At 51.0% G+C, this 14,023-nt stretch overlaps 1 protein-coding gene across 3 annotated transcripts in view; it reads right to left on the bottom strand.

The window, feature by feature from the left end:
- Window positions 1–565: 565 nt before the first annotated feature.
- DUSP8 (dual specificity phosphatase 8) overlaps window positions 566–14,023 on the bottom strand; it is a 78,433-nt gene continuing 64,975 nt past the window's right edge. For all 3 annotated transcript variants that reach the window (XM_039537330.1, XM_039537332.1, XM_039537333.1), the window contains 4 exons: window positions 6,914–7,080; window positions 4,007–4,166; window positions 3,258–3,381; window positions 566–2,607 (listed from right to left, as the gene is read on the bottom strand). In XM_039537330.1, the coding sequence (XP_039393264.1) occupies window positions 1,479–2,607; window positions 3,258–3,381; window positions 4,007–4,166; window positions 6,914–7,080 (1,580 nt within the window). In that variant the 3' untranslated portion in view covers window positions 566–1,478. The remainder of the gene's footprint in view (window positions 2,608–3,257; window positions 3,382–4,006; window positions 4,167–6,913; window positions 7,081–14,023) is intronic.

Below are 14,023 nucleotides of genomic sequence, written 5' to 3'. Positions count from 1 at the left end.
AGTGTTCCCTATTTCTCCTGAACACTGTCGCCCCCCACCTCCTCCCCAGAAGCACCCTGAGCAAGTGGGAAAGGCAGTTGCTCATGGGAGTTCAGCCCCCACAGAACCCCTCGAGCACTCAATCTAGGGAGTGATTTTTTCTCCAAAAGGACCCAGTAACCCCCAAATTCTCCAACACAACCCAGTATGGGTTGCTGCCTCTTTAATGAAAAGCCTCCTCTCCTCCCTCATTCCCCACATCCCGTCCTCTTTTTTACATAGTCTCTCCCTTCCCCCCTGGTTTTTCCATAGACCAATGCCAGCCCTTCTGTCCCAAAACTGGGAGAGGGAAAGATTCTATGGCTTTGATGGAGACAAGAGAGAATCAAATAGGAACCAAAAGGTAAAGCAGCAGCTTTCAGGAGAGAATTTCCTGCTCAGTTTGTGTTGAAAGAAGATATTTTGTTTTGTTTTGATTTTCTAAAAGTGCATGAAAGATTTTTCCTGCCCAGTTTTTGCTTTGCGCACGGGGAATGGGGAGTCCGTGTCGCCGACGTGCGCTACAGAAGGAGTCACAGGCCGCGGATATTGCTTAGAAACTCGTGTTTCAGATTTAAATACCATAGACAGTAAAAATAGAGCTGAAAGTACCGCCCCACAATGTCTGCAAATCATTGCCAGAATGAACAGCTTCAATAAATTAAAAACAAAACCACTGAAATATTATTTACGTCTCAATAAAAATTGCAGTAAAACCATTTACCTTTTTCTTTGTGTGGGTTTTTTTATATTATATATAATATATATTTATATATGTATAGGCTGCAGTAGTGCAGCATTATTAAGATACTTAGCCAGAAAAAACACAGGCAGAGCATGCTTAGTGCACCAGGATGAGAAAAAGGCTGAGGGGGAGGAGCTAATGCAAATGTACCCACCCCACCCTTGGGAGGGAGCCACCTACATTCCGTCCCCCACCCTGATACAAAAGAACGAGAGCTGGAGTGAGCAAAGCCTCTGCCATTTCCCATTGGTCAGGATAACACTCTCTTCTAAATGAAGACACCCCTACTTTTTGACTGCACATCTGCAGAGAAAATATTAAACCCCGCTCAGAATTTTAAGCTGAGAATGACACCGCTGGGGTGCTCAGATATGACGAGCATCTCCTCCACTTCAGTCAAAGATCCGCTCTTCCATCACCCCAGCGAGTCACTTTCTGCCCAGGGGGCAGAGAATCCAGGGGTGAAAGGGTTAATAGGCTCGTCCCTCCCAAAAGGGAATGCAGCCAGGGTGGGGAAGGGCAAAAAGAGAGCAAGGGGGAGGGGCACTAAGCATGCACAGTCATGTTTCCTGACTTTGGATTCATTCATCTTTGTTTCATTTTGGCGTGTGCGCACCTGCGAATACACACACGGGTATAAATACTGTCCCCACCCCACCCCCACCTGGCCTCTTCCCAGTTAAATATCTCACTCTCCAATGCCCCAGGATGAATGTCAGGACACCTCAATGATCTCCACGCTGCCTGAAAAGCTAGACTGTTTGCCTATTTTGCCCAGGTCTTCCCGGGACCTGCCCTCTGACATGGTCTCCTCGAACTCCATCTGGCAGCTTCTCCTCTTGAACTGCTTCTCCGCGGCAGTATCCTCGTGCCAGCTGTGCCGCCCGTCCCTCTGCTCCGCCCTCTGCTTGTCCCTCAACCTGATCTCGCAGCTGCCCTGCAGGGTGCTGCAGCTGAAAGAGGAGTATGAGGCAGCACTGGCAAACAAGGCCCCGCTCCCTCCGCCACTGCCGCTGCCCATTGCCGAGTCTGTGCCAAAGTACCAGGGGCTCTCCGACGATGGGGTGCTGGGTGATTCCAAATGCACACCCCAGGCGCCTACCCCCCCTCCGCCAGCAGAGTTTGGTGCCGCAGCTGGCTGTGTGGGCTGCTGTCCCACGCCAGGGAGGCTCAGCCGCAGTGTCTGCTTGAGATTGTCCTCCACGCTGGTGCTTTTGTGCATCGCACACACCCCGCTGAAATTGAGGCTCATCCCGTGGGCAGGGGAGCCTGCCTGATGCCTGTGTTTCCGCCTCTGCCTCACCTTGGCTTCCAGCAGGAAGTCCGGCCCACTGGGCCAGTCGGGACTATCCGGCACGGGCGAGAACTGGCACAAGCCGTTAGGTCCAGAAGGGCTGTCCAGCTTGCAAAGCTTGGGGGCTTCCCCGGTGTCAGCGGGGCCTGGGGTGTCCTGCCTCAGGCTGGGGGAGTAGGCTGATTTGATGTCCAGGGAGAAGGAGCGCTTTAGCCGGTTGGTGTCTTGGATGCGCTCCGAGGACAGGTGTAGGCCGTTGAGTCCTTGCTGTAGTGCTGTGGGTGAGACAATTTTGGGAGCTCCTGCTGGCTCACTGCGGGAGGGTGCCAAGCTTGTGCTTTTCGATATGTCCTCGGCCTTTTCTGAGGTAGAAAGCTTCAGGTGCCTGTTGCTCTCAGGCACTTCAGCCGGGTCTGGCTGGGCATCCCCCTCATTCCTATCACCTTGGGCCTTCAAGGCCTTGAGGAGCTTCAGGCTCCTCTCGTACTCCAGGAGCTGGCCCAGGAAGTTGAAGTTGGGCGATATGGATGGGCGTCGGTCTTTGACAAACCTGCAAGGGTAGACAAACAGATGGGGTCGTCACCTGGTCTTTGGCCCACCAGCTAGGCTACCTTAGCTCTGCCGGCCTCCTCAACGGGAGAAGCTAGTGCATTCTACCAAGAGCTCAGAAAGAAACAGGTGATGGGCTATCCACAATGCCACAGGGCAAGCTGCAGAGAAAGCCAGGACTGCTCAGGCTCTAGGAAATTTAGCACCTCACTCTACTTTCCCATGGGCAGCCCCCCAACCCCCATGGCATGCAGTCCACTGTGATATTTCAAAACTGCTCCTGAAGGACAGCCCTCTGCCTCCCATGAATGTAGGGCAGCACCAACCTGCTGCTAGGCCAGCCTACACCAGATTTCAACCTAGTCAAGGGTTTTGCTTCTTGAAGCTGAGCCCTTCATTTCCTTTGACTGGGGCAGCAATGAGGGGTGTGCACGGGCACTGCTCTGTGGTAGGGCACAAAGCGTATACCCCACCCGGGGCCCAATGTCAGCCTAGCAGCTTGTAATCCACTAGCACTCAGAAAATTCATTCAAAGCAGTGCTTTGAAACCCTTTCTGACAGCTTCTCTCTGCCTGCGCCAGCCTGCTTCCCTTTACTAGAGCAGGGGTACATTCACGTACTTCCTCATTCCCCTCATCCAGTTGCACCTACCTGTAGGCGTCGTCTGAAGACATGCCCATGGTCTTCATGATGTAGGCGATGGCAATGGTGGCTGATCTGGAGATCCCTGCCAAGCAGTGCACTATCACTTGGCAGCTGGATACCTTGGCCTTGTCTGCAGCATGGTACAGAAAGAACAGCTTTCAGAGGGGTGCCCCTAGAGGTTGGACAGAGTCATTTCATCCTCTGTCCCTGTGGAACATCTTTGTGAGGCTGTACGTCTAGTGGCCAGTGCAGAGGAGTGGGAGGCAGGACTCCTGGGTCTCCCCCTGGCTTTGCCAGTGACTCGTTATGTGACCTGGGCTAGTCTCTGCGCCTCTCGGTGTCCCCATTTCCCCATGTATAATATGGACATAAGTACACTGGCCTTTGTTTCTCACTGAGACCCTCAGATAAAAGGCCGTCTTACAGGAGTGCAAAGTATTATCATTTGCACAACTAGCTGGCTGTGGCAAAGGTCACACTTTCAAATGACTTTGATGCTGGTTGAGGTGCCAGGTTTTCTAGGGGAGGAAAGGCTTCTCCTAGTGGCTGAGTGTGCATGTTTCACTGTGGGTGAAGGGACAAGGGCTCTCTGGATGAAGAGAGGAGTTGGGGGGAAGAAAAGCCTGGGTTTTGTTGGCTGGGACAGAGAAAGGAGTGAAGAGTCCAGCTCTCAATGTCTGGGGCCACCACAGCAAAATCAAGACTGGAGCTGGAAGAAGTAAATAAAGGCCCAGAGAGCCAGGGAGATGCCTCACCAATGAACTCAATGGACTTGTCCAGCCAGGGAAGCAGCTTCTCACAGTAGTTGTCATTGACAGGAATGCGCATGAAGTGACTGTCACAGATGAAGTCTGGCTTGGGGCAGGAGTTGCTGGCGTTGAGGACGTAGCTTATTCCATTCTGAGTCATCAGGTCCTGGTGACAGAGAAGATACAAGCGACGTGGGCTCAGGCAATACAAAGCTGGACCTTCCCATCTACACTCTCATAGGCCTCACGCACTCCAGCGTGCTCGCCTTGCAGTTCCCCACAGTAACTCTAGTGCAGTTCAAAGTAGCAACATGGGGAGCACCAGCACAGATGAGCCAATGAGGAGTAAACCATTGTCATATGGACCTGCTCTGAGCATGGGTAAGCTGTCTGCAGTCTCTCTGCACTAGTTCTTCCACCATTGCTCCCGCAATGTACTAGAGCATGAGGTTCTCACATTTGGGGTCCTGATCAGGTGTTGGGGGTGCTGACCACCTTGCCCTTCCCATTCTGGTAAAGAGAAGTGGGTCCTGGGTAGTTAGCAGGGAGTGTGCTTGGTAGGGTCCTGGTAGGGGAAAGACTGAGAACCCCAGAGCTAGAACAATGGTGGGAAATTTTAAGGAAGAAAAACAAAATAGCCTAAGGGTTACATCTACTGTAGAAGAAAGCTTAGAGGGGCCAGGTTCAGGGGAAGAGAACATCTTACTAGCAGAGCTAGTATTCATTGAATGTAGTCCTCTTCTCTGTTCCCAAATCACCTGGGAACAAGTCATGATTTCCCACAGATTTGTTCACTGTTTGAAACTCTCCACTCCGTGGTTTACCGGAGCCATTTTCAATCTATAAGAGACCTGTAAACGGTTTGCTGCTGGTATCATTCCTAGCACAGGAGACTGGCAATTCAGAACATGAGCTGTTTTGTTTGGGACACATTTAGGTCATGTGATTTCCTTTTGGGATGAATGTAATCATGGCTCTGGAGTGAACTCTTTGGACTAGCCAATTGAGAAGTAGCTTTCCATGAGTGTTCTGCCATAGTCATTACTAGTCACCACTTCTTCCCAACATTTCTGCCAGTAACCTGACTCGCCTGCATGCTTACAGAAAGTGAATGAAAAAGTCAGAGGGCTAGTTCAAAATGTCAAGTGAGTGTTCATGGATCATTTCTTGCCATGTTCTGCTCATTGGGCACACGTATGTGACCTCTCATCCTTCCCAGAGACAAGGCTAGATTCACCAGTGTGCATGGCCAGAGCAGCATAAAACAGCCAGAGCGTAGTGGTGAATATGACCCATTGTTCCCCCTGAGAGCTGAAATCCAAGCCAGATTATGTCCAAAACAAGGGAGATCATCCATACCAAAGATCCGATAGCTCTAGTCCTACGAACGCCTGTTCTGTGCTATTTCGGGGTGAGGAAGAGGATCCTGCTATCCCATCACAGAGTATTGTTCTCTGCCAGCTCTGCGCTCTAATGCCCTAGATTATGAGGATGGAGTGACTCTTGTCCTCAATAATGACCACTGCGCAGAGAGGGAAGCAAACACCTCTCAGAACAAAGGGGTGAGCAAAAGGTCGTGCTGAGATGGGGTGGGGGGCAGGGTTGAATCCTAGTCAGTCCGACGCCTGATGTAGGGCTCTCAGGGGACACGGCTAAGATTTCCTCCCTGAATTCCATGTAATTCACCCCGCGGTTCCTATCCTAACTAAGCTTACATAAGAGTCTCTTCCTCAGCAGGCTCCCTAGAAGCCTAACCTCAGCTGCCAGGAGCCAGCCCAGCTCCTGAGCTCACATTCTTGGCATTTTTCGCTTTCATTTCCTTCTACTCCCTGTATATAAAAATTTCTCTTTCCTCTTTCTGGTCCACCCCCATGCTCCTGTCGATGCTTCTCCTCTGGCCCTCTCCCCAGGCGAGAATGTCTGACTGGCTCCCTCCTACCCACAGTAGGCGCCCAGCGGAATTTTAACTACAATTTCTGTTTCTTTCTTCTCTCATTTATTTTTTTCTTCTCTTAAAACAAAATTCCTTCCCCGAGGTGACATCACTGCCCAAGCATTCCGGCACCTTTAAAAGGACAGTACCCCTCTTTTCCCTCCGCCCTTCTCTTCCCGAAGCAAATCTTTGTCTATTTCCAGGCCTCTTTAAAGAGCTCTTTGCCTTGGACTGTGGCTGCTGGCCCCTTCCCCACTCCCCCCTCAGGATTAAACATTCCAGCTTAACCCCTCCTCTCCCTCTGGCTGCCAAGCTGGGCCTGGAGCAGCTGATGTCAGCTTTGGCAGCCCAGCGGGCAGGGGGGATTAGTGGGGAGAAGCTGGCTCCCTTGGTGTGAATCTCGCAGGGGCTCCCTTGGGGCAAGGCACCCTGGCAGCTTCTTCTTCTTCTTCCCCCTTTCCCAGCTCCATTGTGCCCCTTCTGTCTCTTCCCCATTGCTCCTCTCTGCCCTTCCTGGATTGGATGCCACTCACCAAGCCCAAGGAGCTTAAATCTTTTCTACGTGCACATTCTTGGCCATGCTCCCTCACCCTTTGCCACCACAGAGCATGGCAGTCAGGGGAATCGGGCAGCTCCCCTAAAGTTGCAGAGGGATGGCTGGTCCTTCCTCACACATCCCTTCAGGACTGAATCAAACCACAGCAGGACAACACCCCTGCCAGCCAAGAACTAGGCAAGGTTCCTCCTGTGGATGCTCTCCACCCCCCGAGGCCTTTGTATGTATGGTCCATGTCCTTAGCTCCTTATTCACTCCAAATTGGGCAGGACAAACCATTGAATGTTACATATGCATTGTCCTCAAATGTGAAATGTACAACGAGCTTCCCCCATGTGCCACCCTGATCAGATAGGCCTGTTCCAATTGGTAAGGGGCAACAGCAGTGTGGGGCAGGCGTGTCTCCCCACCAGCAAGACCGTACCTTGTTTAGGACATCTTTCTGGGAGCCCAGGTAGAGATGAGGCAGGATGCGGGTGGGGCCAACATTGGCCACTGGCAAGCACGGCTGGGAGATGCTCATTGGCAAGATGGCAGCTGGTTTCCCTTCGCAGAGTCCTGGGAAGCAAGAGGAGAAGGTGGCAAAGCCCCCTGCAGACAGAAGGAGGAGATTTAGACTATGTAAACTCTCCAAGACAGAGCAGGTCTCTCATTGGGTGTCTGTAAAGTGCCTGGCACAATGGGGTCCTGATCATGGTTAGGGCTTCTTGGTGCTAGAATAAAACTGGAAGAAGATACTGACAGTCAATTATAATCAAGCCAGCCCCATAAGAGACCTGGTGTTAAACTGATTGTAGGCAACCAAGTAGCTTAATGATGGCCATCAGTGTCAACTTACAGATAAATAAAATATACTGAAAGTGCAGGGAGGGGCTGGGGGGAGGCAGAACTAAATAACCTATGTTAGAATTTGGCCAGGACCCCACGGCTAATCCTCCTTCTCGTATAAATACGTCCAGGGGATTTTTAGTGGCTACAAGCGGTCAGTGCCAGGATTTTAGATCTGATCCAAATGACAACAACTCTAGCAGCGCAGTGGTTTGCTAGCACTGTGCTGGGCTCAAGGGAAGAGGGTCAGCTAGGGAACATGGCAACTGCTCGCTGCAGGACTTAGGTGTTCTTTGGAGGTCTTCAATCTAACGAGTCGGACCCTGCTTAGCTTGCGGTTTTTGACAGGATCAGAGCACAAATAGCTGCAGGCCTTTGTACTTGAGCAAGATCAGCGTCAGAGTCATGCAGTGTTTTAAGTGGCATTTACCCCCCCCCTCCAAACACACAGCTCCTGTCTCTTTCCTAAATGAATGCCTGCCTGATTATGCAGCCCTGTGTACAGTGCTAATTAGAAAAATGAGTCCGCACACAGAGGAGGAGGGAGGTGGGCGGCTGGGATGCAGAAAGTATTTGGACAGAGAGGGTGGAATCTGACTTTTTTTAAACAGATTCCTGAGCAATTTTTCATGGTCAGATGTTGCTAAACGTGATAGCAAGTAGCGTCCGATTCACTGCGCCAGCGCAGGCTGCAACCCTGTTTGTGTCGGTTTTGCTCAAACGGCCCCGAACACCAGATTCAGAGGAACAGCTATGGGGTGGCAGAAGCAGGTAGAGGATGACAAGTGAAGCTAGAATTCTGAGAACTCTAGTCCAAATACAGAGCAGCTCTTCCAAGTCTGAAAACGATAGCCATGCTCACCCAGCAGGAATGGGGAAACAGGGCAGAGAATCTTGTTGCACTTTCCAGCCAGGGATCTCCAAGCGCTGTATGAACCTGTACAAATCCTCACCTCCCCATGCGATTAGGTAACAGCATTAGTTCGTTTTGCAGATGGGGACGCTGAGGCTCAGAGAGGTGAAGTGACATGCCCTAGACCAGTGGCAGAGCCGGGAATGGGAACTCAGGTTTCCTGCCTCCACACCTCTGCTAGGCCACAGCATAGTCAAATGCAGGATTTACAGAAAGGAGCACACAACATGGTCCCTCCTTGCACTGCTTTAACTTGTTATATATGCAAGAGACCTGCATTCTTGAGGGAGTTTCTTAACACACACACCAACTCCTTTCTCCACACACAGAGTTAGGCCTAGCAACCCTTAGCAAGAACTACATCTGGTCTAGGTTACCAAGCCGAGCGCTGGTGTCAATACGAAGGGTCCCGAGTGGTGTACGTCCCCACTCTGTGCTTTTGATACTAGGGACTATAGATAGTGTAATACAGACTGGGAGTTTCACAGTGGCTGAACAAAGTTCCTGACTCCCATTGACTTTCACAGAGATCTGGATGTCTAAAATAGGGTGACCAGATGTCCGATTTTATAGGGACAGTCCCGATTTGGGGGACTTTTTCTTATATAGGCACCTATTAGCCCCCACCCCCGTCCTGATTTTTCACACTTGCTATCTGGTCACCCTAGTCTAAATCCATTAGGTCCCATTGAAACTCCCAGCTATGGTTTCTGTAGGGACTGGTTCTGTTTCTGTAGAGAGGAGTTCAGTGAAAAGAAGAATCCCTGCCCTTGAACCCAGCCCATCTCCATAACTGAACTAAAACGTCTACTGAAGTTCACTTAACAACCTTCCACCCAATCCCTCCCCATCTAGGGGGATGGAAGGGGCTGAAACATGCCCCCCTCCCCCAGGTTATACTCAGCAGGGTCCTGCCAACTTCCCAGCAAACCCCTGAGAGTCCCCATCCTTACCTTACTGGATCCCAGTGTGAGGCTCTGATGAGTCCTGACTAGTGTTGAAACCAAATCTCCAGTGCTCTGGGGTGAAGTGGGGGAGGGGTTGACACAATGGGCTCTGCGGTGCTTAGCCCTCGAGCAGACAGTGTCTGAGAGCAGCAGCAGCAGCCAGGCCTCATAGACTGAATGCCCAAGTCCTGGGCCCTATCTCTGCTCAGATGGGGAAGAGGTCCTCAGTCCTCCCAACAAGGGAGATGCCTCATCTTCCATGCCACGGGAACCCCAAGCTGCTTTGGATGGACACCAACCTCCTTGCCATCGGCCCTCACTTTGAGTCCTTTGAAGAACAATGCCTTTTCCCAACACAGCCACACAGCAGGCAGCCCAGCTGTACTTGCCCAAGGAAGCCACCATATTGCAAGAGAAATTGATCTCCAACCTGCAGTGTGTCTCCTCTGGCCGCTTAAGCTTCCCTGTGTTGCTGGCACTTATCACCAAGAACAGCTACCAAGACTTTGGAGACTTGGGATATGAAGAGTTAAAGCACCTTCCAACACTTCCTCATCCCTGGTTCTTTCCAACATGACATCACCCCCCTCAATTGGGATATTAAATCAGAGTGAAAGAAAGACGCTCGGCACAGGTGCACACAAGCTCTGGTTACTCCCGCTCCCTCCCCGGCCACATCAATCTCACCAGGAAGCATAAATCACGAGGCAGAGTGGAGTGTGCACATGAGGATTTGAGTGCAAAGAGCCCACATCTGGAGACTGCAGAAGAGGTTCAGTGGACAATGCAGCACAATGGGCAGCCAGGCAGAAGGGCGACCTGCTGCTCCCTCCCAGAGAGACCTTTCCTTCTATTATGCATCGGTGCCAAAGGAAGGAAAAAACCCGATCTCCTGTATTTTCATTTGGAGGGTGTATGTGTGGGGAGGTCTAGTCTTGCAATGAATGCATGGCCGTACCAGGGCCAGGCTTGGGTCCATAATCCTTTGTTCACTCAAAAGGCTTAGGATGCCTTAATAGCACAAAAACGGGTGTTCTTCATCCTGGAGCAAGGTGTGTGCCATTCCCCCTGGAGTACAGGCTGGAAATCAATGCCTGCCTCCCCACCCCCGGCCCCTCTACTTTGCTCATGTTCATTATTGGCCCATACAACTCGAAACTCTCTTTAGGAGCCAGGATCGCTCGAGGTGACATCATAGCTAAAGCAGGCTGGCACTTGCTGCGACTCTCCTAACAATGCTCCCCCTCCTCTTGCCCCCGCCAGCACTTGCCTGCTTGCAGATCCTTTGCTGGCTCTGCTGGGGAAAGCACAGACAAATGGCACAGAGGGCTGGGAAGTGTGCACGGGAAGATTCACTGAAAGGGACAGAGTCACCCTTGTCTCAAGTTTGTATGTCCCAACCACCTCTAGGGAGGAGACATGCTCCCTATACGGCCCACAACACAGCACCTAAGCACATGCTTAACTTTAAGCATGCGAGTTGTCCCGTTGAAGTCATTTAAACTACTCTTGTGCTTCACTTTAACATCACGCTTATGTGCTTTGCTTGACAGGGTCCTAGCTGAGCAAAGCTTTTACCATTTCCTGCTCCGTCCCTTCATAAACCTCTTTCCACATAAACCTTATTTCCTCCCAAACATCACTGCTCACAGCTATTGAGCAATCCCAGGGTTTGAAAGGGAACTGGGAGACAGCCTTGAGCTGAGGACATCAGGCCCCAACACCTCCGAACTTCCAGGGATACAAAACCCAGCCCTAGAACGTGCAGCTACAGCAAGTCTTACATTTTTGGAAAGCAAAGCGGCTTCTTAAAATCACCCCAAAGGCAGTAACTGTCCCTGGCAGCATTCCAAGCAATACTTGGGCTTTCCCTTACCTACCCATTACTCCACGTTTTAGTGTTAATTCAGAACAAGAAGGGGCCGTTCTAGTCTTTTCTTTGTAATGCTAACACCTCCCTGGGGCTGGCAGTGGGATTCTCCTGGCACGCATGGAACTAAGAGTGGGGGTGAGAATCTGTATTTTGGGTGGAGTGGGTGGAAAGAGATCTCGGGTTTCTTCTAGATGCTCCCTCAAGCAGGAGCACTGGCTGAGGCTCTTGGATAAGGAGCTGGTCCCTTGCAATGCACAGAACCTTATCCTTGGCCTGGACTCCAGCATTCCTGAGGGCTTTAGAAAACATTCCCTACTAAATCCAATGTTTTCCTGGCTTCTAGAGTTACCTACATCATGCGAGGGTGGAGCCCAAGCAAACAGAGAGATGTGTGTGGATGTGGGGCCCGAGGCTAGGAGAAGTGCTGACACCTGCTACTCCCACTGAAGTGGAGGAGAGAAAATTACAAGAGGTGAGCGCATCAAAGGATCAAGACGCTGGTGGGACTCCCCACCTATCCCCAAGCTTCATGGATCAGTCAGTCTCTTTGAAGTAAGAAAAACCCTTAGTGCCTTCTACCTGAGGCTCTCAGAGAACTCTACAGACAGCAAGGAATGTAGCACCCCTGGCATATATGTAATTGTTATTGTTCCCATTTAGCAGATGGGGAAACAGAGGCACAGAGTGCCTAAGTGACTTGCTCAAGGTCACACAGCAAGTCTGGGAACAGAACCCTGGCCTCCCAGTCCTGCGCTTTCACTACTAGGCCCCGCTGCCTCCCTCCCTTTGTAAAACTACCCAAGCGTCCCTGTAAGAGGCTTTTCTCAATGCTCTAGATACTTTGCTGCTGGGGGCAGGAGTCATAATCACCCCAGGAAGCAGCATGGAGCGTTTGCCTACTGTACACTGAAAGGAAAGACGCTATTTCTTACTTCCATCCCCTCCCCCACATCTCAGACTCTCAACCCCATCTCCCTGCCACTTCCTCCAGCCCCAGATTGTCACAGAGGATCTCAGTGACAACCACCCATTACCAACAACTTTCACTGGGAAAACTGTGAAAGTTCAAGGGTGAAGGCAGTGGGCCTTGGAGTTCTTTAAAAGCCCAGACATTTGTCAGAAAAAGCAGCTGCCGTTCCCTTGGAGCTGTCACAGCTTCTCATACCACCTGGCCCACTGGTAGATTGTGGAGAATCATGAGAGCTTCCCTCCTGGGATGACAGGCCGGTGATAAATAAAAACAGTCAGAGGGTTACAAAGAGAACAAGGAGCCCTGTACAATCATCTCACCACACGCCTGGATAATTAAGAGCCAATGTACAAAGCACATCTCAGCAAACACCGAGACAAAAATAGATGCACACTTGTAATGGTGCTTAGCCGCTTTGTGCCACCATCACAGGGGAAGAAAATGCAGCCACAGACATGGCCTAGGAAAGAGATAAGTATAGGTGAGGGTCTCCATAATCACTGCTGAATAATTATCAAACCTGGGATCTCTGGATTTGAAAGAAGAAACTGCCTCCATTGCCTGCACTAGGAGACAGTAGCAGACTTAAGCTTCACAAGTGGTCTAGCCACTGTCCTCAGCTGGCACAAACTGGTGTCGCTCTCCTGAAGTCAATGGAGTTGATTTACACCAGCTGAAGATCTGGCCCATGATTTGAACAGTCACAGAAATAACAGTCAGAGGACTTTTCTCTAGACACCCCCACACATCAACAATGCTCATGGTGTTCTAGATCATGTCCAAGAATTTTGGGACAGTACAAACCAATTGGGCCATCCAATCCATCTCTCTGCCAGGGCAGCACTGCTCCCGATGGTGTGTTCTATATGACCCTGTGCAAACTGTAACAAGTTCTAGGTGAAGGTAAGAGCAGAGTCCCATTGTTTCGCCTCCTGGGTGGTAAACCCCAGCTTTGTTGATATATACATCCATAAAGGGAAGAGTATTGTTTGAGTATTAAGAACAGTAATAGACTCCAGTGTAGCAGAACAAGAGACATCCCCTGCTGTCCTCATTCACACTCAGCCAGGCAGCACAGACCCACTCCATTGCTGCTCTCACTATGATCACAGGAAAAGCCAGCAGTTGTGAAAGCAGCTGCGAGGGCAGGGGACTTTGATAAAAGGTATGCACTCCGAATCAAAAGATACCAGCTTCTGCCTTCACAAGGGAGGACGGGGAGAGAGGGAAACGTGATCCTCTTTCTCCTTTAGGGATTAAAGGGCTTGGAAAACTCGTTGAGATATGAAGGCAAGGCAGGGAAATGAGGGGAAGTGCTGAAGTGAGATCAAAAGGGACATGTGGCACGTTAAACAGGGCTATCCGCATCCCCCACGGTTAGAACCAGGGGGACATTCCACTCAGGCTTATGGGACCGTGTTGGGCCTAGCCAGCTGTGATGGTTTGCTGCTCCCAGTCAGGTCTCCTTGCAGGCTGGAAACAACACCCGATGCCATGGAGTACACAGAGAGAGTAACGGGGTCATCTTGGCTTGAAAACCTGTTAACCTGTTGTTTTGAGGGGCCCAGGCTTCCCCTTTATTTCCAGCCATGTGGGCTCACCCCTCCAAGTCTCCACTGAAACTTCATGCCTATCTTTGCCACTGGGACCTTGGTCCTGCTCCCATTGGAATAAAAGGGAAAACTCCCACTGACTTCAACCGGGAAGGATTACGCTTTATATAAACAAACACCTCCTCCCCGCCCCCCCGCAGTAAGAAGCACCGAAGCGATGCTCTAGTGCAGAGACAGCGCTTTGCTCCTGGAGGGAGTGCCTCTGATGCACTGGTGAACATGCTTTCCACAAACACCCCTCTCCCCGGAGAGCATAAGGGCTGTCTGTGGCAAGCCACACTGGACAGCAGTATGTCCCATGTACTCACCCCTCCTTTTCTTTTGTGCACGCAACACGGGCCCTCTGGAACGGGCCCGGGTAGGAGGGTTGCACTTTCACACCAGCAAAAG

This window comes from Mauremys reevesii, linkage group 4 (genome assembly GCF_016161935.1).
Source record: "Mauremys reevesii isolate NIE-2019 linkage group 4, ASM1616193v1, whole genome shotgun sequence".
NCBI classification, from domain to species: domain Eukaryota; kingdom Metazoa; phylum Chordata; order Testudines; family Geoemydidae; genus Mauremys; species Mauremys reevesii.
The sequence above is the reverse complement of the archived record's forward strand: the minus strand, read 5'-3'. Positions and strand labels throughout refer to the sequence as shown.